This window comes from Lampris incognitus, chromosome 18, assembly GCF_029633865.1.
Source record: "Lampris incognitus isolate fLamInc1 chromosome 18, fLamInc1.hap2, whole genome shotgun sequence".
In the NCBI taxonomy this organism is placed as follows: Eukaryota; Metazoa; Chordata; class Actinopteri; order Lampriformes; family Lampridae; genus Lampris; species Lampris incognitus.
The window spans coordinates 14,085,894-14,097,126 of NC_079228.1; the positions used below are offsets into that span (position 1 = coordinate 14,085,894).

The 11,233-nt window shown below is 48.6% G+C and overlaps 1 protein-coding gene across 1 annotated transcript in view; it reads right to left on the reverse strand.

Annotated features, from left to right (window-relative positions):
- Positions 1 to 10,287, reverse strand: part of tinagl1 (tubulointerstitial nephritis antigen-like 1) — a 40,922-nt gene extending 30,635 nt beyond the window's left edge. The window contains exons 1-3 of the mRNA XM_056298096.1: positions 10,173 to 10,287; positions 4,537 to 4,847; positions 961 to 1,027 (exon numbers count right to left, since the gene is read on the reverse strand). Coding sequence (XP_056154071.1) covers positions 961 to 1,027; positions 4,537 to 4,840 — 371 coding nt within the window. The 5' untranslated portion in view covers positions 4,841 to 4,847; positions 10,173 to 10,287. The remainder of the gene's footprint in view (positions 1 to 960; positions 1,028 to 4,536; positions 4,848 to 10,172) is intronic.
- Positions 10,288 to 11,233: the final 946 nt, after the last annotated feature.

Below are 11,233 nucleotides of genomic sequence, written 5' to 3' on the forward strand. Positions count from 1 at the left end.
TCCCGTGTTACCTGCGGCTTGGTCAGGTGTCACTACGGTCAATTGGCTGTGTCTGCGGGTGGGAAGTCGGGTGTGGGTACGTGTCCTGGTCGCCGCACTAGCGCCTCCTCTGGTCGGTCAGGGCGCCTGTTCGGGGGGGGGGGGGGACTGGGGGGGAATAGCGCGATCCTCCCACGTGCTACGTCCCCCTGGTGAAACTCCTCACTGTCAGGTGAGAAGAAGCGGCTGGCGACTCCACATGTATCAGAGGAGGCATGTGGTAGTCTGCAGCCCTTCCCGGATCGGCAGAGGGGGTGGAGCAGCGACCGGGACGGCTCAGAAGAGTGGGGTAATTGGGCGGGTACAATTGGGGAGAAAAAGGGGGGAAAATATATATTAGAAAAAAAACTAAAAAGGTAGATTCTTATAATTTCCACCAAATATTCTTCAAAACAACGAGACTAAAACCCCTTACGATCTGCCATCCGTGGGTATATAACCAACGCTCCCACATCTTAAGATGGGAAATAATCTTGGGTGAGGAGGGTCTACAGTTCATATAAACACTTTTGTCTGCAAGGCCTCTAGCCAAAGGCTAATTTGACGTCGCCTGAGCTCATTTCCCTTGACCCTCCCTTTGCCAGCCTGCCCTTTTGTCTTCCTCATTACTGTAACGCAAATCAGTAAAGAATAAACACAAAGAAGGTGGGAGGAGGAGAGGAAGTGGCCTCGGGAATTTCAGTAATGTGTGTCTCTGTCAAAGGCCACACCAGACACAGTGTACACCGCTTGACGCTTTAGTGGATGGGGGCTGAATGGGGACTAGCATGCATGCACGCGTGGGCGTGTGTGTGTGTGTGTGTGTGTGAGACTGAATGCATGAGGATCACATCATCAGGGTGTGTATTCCTAGGAGCGGATAAAAACAAGAGCAGGCTGATCAGTAGGAAAAGAAATGGGTGACAAGAGTTGTCCACATACCATAAGTTGCAGTTTTCTTTGTACGTCTGCCCGGTGAAGAACTTGTGTCCATTTCTTTCACACGTGCCTGAGAGGAGACAAAATGTGAGCAAATGTATTTAGCAAGTTGGCAAAACGGGTAAAAAGTCACAACTTTTCTTTCGGTTACAGGTGTGCATGTTGGGTCGGCTACAGATAGCACGCGGACCAATACAGAAGAAGCTCTTCCTCTTCGTTTGCCACCTTCTTCGCCGCTCATCGGGAGTTCAAGTGTTAACAGTACCTTCCTGGCTACTGCGTAGCGAGGTGTCTGCATGTGTCCGTGAATGTGTATGGGTGTGTGTGTGTGTGTGTGTGTGGGCACTCGGCATGAGTGTGTATGAGTGCTGGCATAGTATATGTGAGGTCTAAGCAACCCAAGGCTCCAGTAATCCAGGGTAGGAATGTGTTGCTGGTTTGTCTCCTGCCTTTCCAGGCATCCCGGGCCCTCGTCATGCCTTAACTAGCTTACCCACCGCTTGGCCACCTCTATTGAGATCAAGGGAGAGGGCCACAAAGCTACCCGACCCCTTGTGCCCCTCATCAGGCCCAGAGAAAGTCATCTGGCCCTGTAAGCTCGGGAGGTGGAGTCAACTCCATTTGACATTGTCAAGAACAAAGCTGAAACGCTGAAAAATGCTGTTTTTTTTATTGCTTTGGAATGAAGTGTATTCTTGAATCCTGCTTGAATACGGATTGATTTACACTGTGATGAACTTTGACTCAAATTGATTTATATCCTTAATAGTTACAACAGATTATTTTTTTTCCTTCCATGAATTCCATATGAAATGAAAGTTATGAGCTGACTAGTAATGTTTAACTGCTTCCAGGCCTCTTGTGAACGAGGGAGAGCCCGGGGGAGAGCCTTGTGTAAGCCGGGCGAGATTTATGACCGAGATTCTCTGATACCCTTCCTCCCTTCCCAGCTGTCTGACCTAGTCTATCACAACTCCATCACTACACAGCCGTCGGTCTCAAACACACACCCTCCCCCCAACACAGAAGGATGTGACGTACAGTAGAGACGATTCTGGACAACGGACGCTACATGAATTCATTAAAATGGTCAAAAATGAGCCGGTTTGAGGGCTAACTAGAGAGACCTTGATGTTTAATATTGGCAAATTCAGGCGTCCAGGTGGCGTGGCGATCTATTCCGTTGCCTACCAATACAGGGATCGCTGGTTCGAATCCCCGTGTTACCTCCAGCTTGGTCGGGCGTCCCTACAGACATAATTGGCTGTGTCTGCCGGTGGGAAGCCGGATGTGGGTATGTGTCCTGGTCATCGCACTAGCGTCTCCTCAGGTCGGTCAGGGCGCCTGTTCGGGGAGGAGGGGGAACTGGGGGGAATAACGTGATCCTCCCACGACCTACGTCCCCCTGGTGAAACTCCTCACTGTCAAGTGAGGAGAAGCGGCTGGCGACTCCACATGTATCGGAGGAGGCATGTAGTAGTCTGCAGCCCTCCCCGGATCGGAAGAGGGGGTGGAGCAGCAGGACGGAACCGGGACGGCTCAGGGGAGTGGGGTAATTGGCCAAGTGCAATTGGGGAGAAAAATACTGGCAAATTCAAAGATTTGCAGACGCTTGCTGATTATATATTTGCAAAACTGCAGTTTTTGGATTACTCATTGACACGTCTCTCTGGTTAAATATTCATTGCCAATGCTGGATTTTGTGTGTTGATTTTGATGACATATTCGGGACTGAGCTTGATGTAGTGTGTAACCAGGCCGTATGCAGGAATCTGTGAAGGTTAGGGAGTTTCAGAGGGAGAGAAAGGCTCTATTGTAGAAAATAAAAAGTATCACCTCTATCTTCTCTCATAGTCCTCCTGGGTGTGCGACTGTGTGTCAGCGGCCCTGTGCGTGCATCTGTTCACGCTTGTAATTGTCTGTTATTGTGTGTGTGTCAATGTGAGTGTGTGTGTGTCTGTGTGTCCCATCTCCCGGCCCACCGCCTTGTCATCTAGCGAGCAAATACCTGCCACGACCTTTCTCCGCCTCCTGCCTCCAGTCCCGCACCCGTTGCCTATCTCTCCTTTCTTCCACATAGCCCGCATTCTTTCTCCCGACCTCCATTCATCCCTCCATCAACCCCTCCTCCCGCCGTCTGGGCTAATAAGAAGGCCACTGTTCCTCGCTCTGCTTTCAGGTAGGCCTCCACTGTCACTGGCACCTCCGCAATGAACCAATGTACTCTAGCTGTTGTTTGGAGGGAAGGATCTAATCTTACTTATCCGAGCGGTCCTTGCTGTGGGGAAATATCAGTTCAACCAATTCAGCAAAGTTTTCTGGCCATACGCAGCTGTGAATGATATTGTGAGGAGTTTCTCTCTAATTCTGAAAGAGTGAGCATGTAAGAAAAGAGGCAAGTAATGCACTTACTGGGTATCAGGTTTATCTCTGAGTTGTGCAGGATGGTGCAACAGAGGACTTGTCAATGGGACACTGCTTTGCACCACCGTGCACCATACTAACTGAACTGAGCCCAAGGTAATTAAAGCGGCAGTAGACAACTTTTTCTGCTTCAGCTTATCATTATGAAGTAAATGTTGATTGCAGTGTGATGGTTATAGAATAATTACGCCTCGGTGTTCAGATTGGTTCCCTATGAGCCTCGCTTTCACTATGCAATTCTGTCTGCCACTGGGTACGATCTTGCGGGAAAATTAAGGCTCGATTTACCAAAATTTCCCAACTAAAATAGGAAGAGGATAGCGCTTTTGTTTTCCCCTGTAGCTACTCGAAGCTATCCCCAGTAGCAGAAATTACAGATGGTGGAACAAATGACATGACAGTGGAAACTCTACCTGGCAAGAGAAAAAGAACCACGTTGACAGAGGAGGCAAAGAAGGCGAAGAGGGAGAGCGACAGAAACAGGTAAAACAAGAGTGAGCCTCAGATGGGCATTCACTCGATCGAGCGAGCTCTGTTGTTGTATCAAACTCTGTATCCCCATTGAGATGTGTTTTCCCCTAGCCAGATGAAAGCATTACCATGGAAACAGGTTAGCTATCGGTTATGATTAGGTTTATGTAAGCGTTAGGTTAAGCTAAAGGTTGGGATAAGGTTAGGTTAAGCTTAGGGTTAGGGGTAAGGCAAATAAAGTGTCCCGGTGTCGTATTGAACTCTGGCTAGGGGGAAACAAATCTCGACGGGGAAACAGAGTTCAAGACAACACCAGGGACTTGAGAAGGTTCCAAACCGACATTCAGTTGGCACTCTTTCCACTGGATCAGTAAGTAACACAACCTGCCAACTTATTAATACTACCGGATGTTTTACTCTGCCTTGATCATAGCACTGAGATCGGGGTTTGTAGTTCAAATTGGGATTCTTACAGTTGTTTCTTGCTTTGGACAGTAGCCAGGTTACTAAAAAATGAAAAGCAATCCACTTGTCTTTGCGACAGCGGCGCAAACAATAAAAACACTTAGAAACGTTCGGGGGGGGGTTGAAAAGTTATCTCCACCCGCTTTAACTGTGTCTGTGAGAGATCCAAACACAATCATGCAAAAACATGTGCACGAACAAGCTATCACACAGTCTTACCAATGAAGGGGGGCGGTACACCCAGGCAGTGACCCCAGAAATCAGGGCAGCAGTCAGAGACAGTACGATTGCAGAACAGGTCACAGTAACAGATGGTGTCCAGGTAGGGCACCGTGCACAGGTCGTCTCTGCCGGGACAGCAGCCTCCTCTTCTCTGGCAGTATGAGCCATATGGGTCCCTGATGCCACCCATGTGGAGTGGGCTGGCAAGCTCCCTTTTGGTCCTCCTAGATAGGATCCTGTCTGCAGTCCCCGCTCCCACCACTAGGAGCAGTGTCACCACATTCAACAGGATGAACTTCATGGTTAACCTGCCAGGAGGAGCAAAACAGAGCAACTTTAGGTGTTTTTTTGTTTTTTGTTTTTTGACTATAAACTACTAATGAATCAAATCAATCCAAACTTTGTTTATTTTACACATTCCAATGCAATGCAATTAGCTTCACATTATGTCAAAGTGCACAGATAGAAAGTAGGTAATGATAAAAAAGAAAACAAAAACATACAATAAAGGGATTTCGATGAACAGAGGATAAAAATAGTTTAAAAGTAAACAGATGATAACATAATAGAGTGAAGAAAATATAAAAGAATAGGGGAATTAGATGACACGGCAGGACATGTAATTGACCAACATAATTAGCAGCTATTAACAGAGCAGAGGGTTGGTCGCTCTTGGTAAACAGTTAAAAAGAGGAGTTTTCAGTAATAGTTTAAAAGTTGAGCGAGTGTCTGTTCTCAGTTTGAATGGGAAACTAGTCCACAGTTTAAGACCACACACAAACATACACACATACACATGTTCTTTGGATAGTTATGGGAAGATAGTGTGTGGATCTGAGGGCCCTTCATGAAACACCTGTTATTAATGCAGTCTAGAGTAAGCCCATTTAAAAGATTTACTAATAACCGAAAGCATCTTAAAATCTATTTTTGCACTACCTGGCAGCCAGGAGACAGATTTCAGAATAAGAGCGATGGGAGATTTTTTTTTTTCTTGGCTCCATGTTTGTGTGCTCCAGCTGCAGAGCAATGCACCGCAGTAGTCAAGCCTACGAGTAGCAGATGCATGGACACATTTCTCCGTATCAGATGGGGAGCAGAAAGATCTGACTGGTGAGATATCGTTTCCATGATAAACGGCCCATTTAGTTACATTCTTTACGTGTGGTTGGGAGCGCAGATCTGAATCGATGACGACAACTGGATTTTTGGCTCGGTATGTGACATTTTGTGATAATGAAGTCGAATGAGGGCCCGGTCTCTCTCTTCGCTTCTTATCGCCGTGTTTGGTTAGCCGGAGGCGGTTCTGTGTCATATATGTATACGTACATATTAAGAGAAAGGGTCGATGGCGTTTTAGGGCACAGACTAATGTGGTCAAAGAGATCTTCTTGTTCTTTTCTTAAAAGAACAAACAATGTGAAGAAAAGGTTGGCACAATTGGGGGCGTCCAGGTAGCGTAGGGTCTATTCCTTTGTCTACCAACACGGGGATCGCCGGTTCGAATCCCCGTGTTACCTCCAGCTTGGTCAGGTGTCACTACGGTCAATTGGCTGTGTCTGCGGGTGGGAAGTCGGGTGTGGGTACGTGTCCTGGTTGCTGCACTAGCGCCTCCTCTGGTCAGCCGGGGCGCCTGTTCGGGGAGGGGGAGGGGGAACTGGGGGTAATAGTGTGATCCTCTCGTGTCATGTCCCCCTGGCGAAACTCCTCACTGTCAGGTGAAAAGAAGCGGCTGGCGACTCCACATGTATGGGAGGAGGCATGTGGTAGTCTGCAGCCCTCCCCGGATCGTCAGAGGGGGTGGAGCAGCGACTGGGACAGCTTGGAAGAGTGGGGTAATTGGCCAGGTACAATGGGGGGGTGGATGGATGGATATAGATAAATAAATAAATAAAATGTTGGCAGAGTCGCCCTTCTTTACCCAGAATGACCAGACACTGCAAAAGGACTGACTTTTGAATTTTCCCACTTGACACATTTCACACTCTGTGGGGAAACAGGTGCCGAGGTTATGGGGTGAACGTCTTAATTAGAGTATGACCACTTGGCAGCGCACTGTCCACGCGCTGTTAAAGTCTTGTTTAATTCTCACACTCTCTCACACACACACACACACACACACACACACACACACACACACACAGTGGATGAGCACAAACAAAGCTGGCGATGAAGCCTAAACAAGGCGAGCCACGTGATCCTCGGAGACAGGGATCGCTTGCTTATTTTCTCTAGATTCTCTTTCGGCCGGCCGAGTCAACAGCAGCTCAATATGAAAATACACACAGCAGGACGGAGGTTGACAAACAGCAACACGGCTCCGTGAAAAAGCGCAGCCTGCTCAGCGCGGTATGATGTACGACCGGGGGGAGGGGAGGGGGGGTCGTTTGAGGTCTCGGGGCAAAAGTCCGGTTCCATGGCCCCGTTTCAGATCTCAGCAGTCCCTCTCATACCGCCGGTCTCCACCGAGCCCGGGGGGACCTCCAACAACAGCAACAACAGGCCCCGTTTTGTCTCTGCTGATCTTTAACGGGCGGTGAAATGTCTTCGGTCGGTTTCGGTCCCCCTTCTAGAAAACTCGCTACGCTTTGCGAGAGCATACTTTTTATTTTCCAAACCCCGCCACACCGAGCAGGACGTACCGCAGGGCCGAGACGGCCTCCGACTCTCAACGTGTTGCTGTCGCTCTAAGAGGAGGCGCGCCGGTGCGGCTGCGCGAACACGAGGGAGACACGATCACCACGCAACCTGCGTGCGCTGCCGCGGCTCACGCGAACAGAAGGTCACGCGGACACTCCTCCGTCTCTGTCCTCCTCCTCCTCACCGCGTCCCGCATCTAATAAGGGACTTCGATTGTAGCAAATATGTAAACCAATGCCATGCCTGGGCGGGTAAACAAAACAAAGAGAGAGACAGGGGAGGGGAAGAGACACTTGTGTAGCATACACACTTAACGTAGGTGCGGTGCCTATCCAACAGAGTCACCCTTGTTTATACGTTCACACTTGTGTTCCAGTTGCTGTCTCTGGCTTGTGTATACCCCGCCTTCCCAAACACCACACACACACACACACATTCTAATGAGCACTGGAAAATGTGTGTTTGCGTGCGTGTGTTTGTTTGTTTTGTTCTCAGATTACTGGACAGGGGCCAAACAAAGAGAAGGGGGCTGTCCACTGCTTACATAAATAGTGTAATTAATCAGGACTCAGAGCACAATAGCCCCTCATAAATAAAGCTGGAAAAGATCTTTGCTGCACTGTCTTCTGCATGACTGTGCCTTTCGTAGAAACACACACACACACACACACACACACACACGCACACACACACTAACAGACACATGGTGCTATGGGCAGGTCTCCACTCTGACACCAGCATCGTGTGGTGTTGTTTCGGCCTTTCAGAGCAGCAGTGCAATATAACGTCCACCACAGTCTCCTGAATGACTTGCCGAGGCTTCGGGGTCAAAATGTGTGGTGGTAGACAGTTAATCCTTTTTTCTCCCCAATTGTACTTGGCCAATTACCCCACTCTTCCGAGCCGTCCCGGTCGCTGCTCCACCCCCTCTGCCGATCCGGGCCAGGAGGACTACAGACTACCACACGCCTCCTCCAATGCATTTGGAGTCGCCAGCCGCTTCTTTTCACCTGAGAGTGAGGAGTTTCGCCAGGGGTAGGTAGCGCGTGGGAGGATCACACTATTCCCCCCCAAACAGGCGCCCCGACCGACCAGAGGAGGCGCTAGTGCAAGTGATCAAGACACATGCCCACATCTGGTTTCCCACCAACAGACACGGCCAACTGTGTCTGGTAGGGACGCCCGACCAAGCCGGAGGCAACACGGGGATTCGAACCGGAGATCCCCGTGTTGGTAGGGAATGGAACAGCCTGCTACGCTACCCGGACGCCCCCAGACGCAGTTAAACCCAAGTATTGATGATGAAGGTAGCGGCCAGTGGTAGCTATTTTTCACTATATTTCCCCATACTTTAACATCCATTACAACAACACCTCAGGCTGTGTACTGTAACGAAATATATAGAGCCAAAATCTGGTTTCTGCAGTGTTCAATTCAAGATGAGGCTGAAGTTGACGTTTTGAGCTGATGTGCAGTACAAAATACACCTCCATTCTGTCACACGTTTGAAGCCAAACTTCGACAGACAGACACAGAATAACACTCGCCATTATCTAATGCGGAAAAAAACCGATCGCAATTTTAATCGCACAAAACAGATAGATGTCGCCGCTACATGGTGCCCTTATGTACCATCTTATCTCAAGTTTGCTTATAAAACCGGGGTTTGCTGGGCTGCAGGATTCTTTCCTGATTGTGTTACAGAGGCTGCCATATGGCTCATCGGTACACTGCAGACAGCTGCAGCCAAGCCACTGAGCCCACTGTGCTGCCACAGGACAGAGGAACCCGCGTGCTCACCGACATATCTACCCTCTGAACACATGCGGGCACAGAAACATGCCTATATGAATGCACAGGGGCGCACACACACACTATTTACAAAGGGGACTGCATCCACTGTGAATATTCGCATAACATCAGAAGCAGACTATGAAGTGCGAGATTCTATTCATCAACTTTTAGGCTGGGAAAATAAAAATCAGAAGGACGGGGACAGCGCTCACCACAGTGCCCATTCCGGTTTTAGCTCTTGGCACTACAGCAATATGACATACTGGGTGTATTTCACGCGCACACATGCCCAAAAACTCATGTGCACAGAGACCTTTCGACATCTACCTGTCACGTGCACAGGGTTACCCGTTCCATCACCTCGCTCTTACCCCCCCCCCCACATGCTCACACAAAGGAACCACAACTGAACTTTGAGACACTGCTGCAGGGAACAGCAGATAAAACAGGCCCCGTGCACCAGCATATCTGTCCCAAGAGCTTCTCCGGCTTAACAGCGAAGGTCTATGGGTGTTCCACGGTGCCACACGGCCCTCAACTTTTATCTTTTAGGTTCCGTTTATAAAACAACCCCTACACCAAGGCCCTGTGGATACACAACACTCTTATAATACTGCGCAGGTGTCCAGCGCGGCTTGTAACACAACAGACGAGAAGAGGGATTACCCTTCGAAATGTATCTATAAGCTTCACCGCAAACCAATCACAACCGTGGACCCAGTAACCTTCTAAGAAATCTCACAAGTCTGCCACCCCCATTCATTGTGCAGGGATTTCACAGTTCCTTCCGTCTAGAATAAGTCATTTGTTGAACGCTATTGTGTCATACCAGCTCGCACCCAGAAGGCAAACATTCCCCCCCCCCCGACTGTACAACAAGGAGTCTTGTCACACCGTTACCAAAGCAAAGAGAAAACATCCACCAATACGTGCCAGCAAAGTTGGGAGCTGGGTCCGGTCTGAGCCGAGTACGTAAATCCATCAGACGTACCCGTCAGAAAGAGGCAAGGGAGCTTTTCTTGGGGAAGAATGTATTAAGAGATTAGGAGTAACATGAGAGCGCTATGCACCACTCAGTGACGTGCACACGTGCACCTGCCTGGAATCTGGCATAAAGGGAGGGAGAGGGGTGGGAAAGGGGGCTGGTTGAGAAATGAAGGGAGGGAAGAAAAAAAAAGGACAAATAAAAGTTTTCTTACCTCGACTTGTGAGAAAAGTCTCCCTGTTCGCCTACTGTAATCCAACAGGACGTACTATCTGCAGTCTGCACACAGGTAGAGAGGACTTTTCTCTTTTCTCTGTCTCTCAGGCTCTCACTCTGCTCGGACGGTCCTTGTCTTCTCTATATACAGGCAGTCAGCAACAGCAAACCACTCCTCCTGCACCCCCCCCCTTTCCCCTTTACTCCCACTGTCTCTCCCCTGTCCCCCTGCCTCACTGCCCCGTCTGGAACTGAGCTCTCTCTCTCGCTCTCTTCCTCTCTCTTGCTCTGTCACCCACACTCTTTACTTTCATTTCTGATTTGTGCAGATTTCCCCCATCAGACTTGTTGCTTCCAACCTGCATGTTTTTTTTCTAATTTTTGCAGAAATAATGACTCAATTTTTGTTTATACAGTGCTTAGTCACTTTCACAAAGTGCAGCAAGAGAAGCTTCCCTTTCACTATCTGTGGTTTTTCCCCTCGGTTATTTCCCTGAAGGGTCATCCACTTGTGTCTTCTTGGCAGAGGAGTGAGGACTGACCTCCCCTGTCCACCATCTAGTGGTCAGAGACAGCATAGCTTCTCCTCAGGCTGGCAGGACAATATGGGCGAGTCGGTTGTAAAGGGGGGTGTCAGCAGGCTGCGGCAGGGAGGTTATCTAGTGGTCAAAAGTTTGTTGGCTCAATCCAAAGTCCACACAGTGTCTTACGCGGATTTTTTTTAAAATTATTATTCAATGCCCTGAGCAGAAATAGATAAGCCTCATGTGTTTAAGTATCACGTATATGGGTATTTACAACTGCCTTACTTTATTTGGATACTGTAAGTAAATACAGATTTTTCCTTTAAAATGTTTTGGCTGTTATATTGGTCTTCATGTGTCAGATCTGAGTAAGCATTTCACACACGATGTAAGGATGTAGCTACCATCTACATCTGAACACCATTAGTCCGCTACGTAATATGTGGATGGTTTTTTTTTTAAATGCGTGTCTCCCCTCTAGAAAGCATCTTGTGAAATATATTGAAGGTCATTTAGGAGCCAACAGACTGACAGG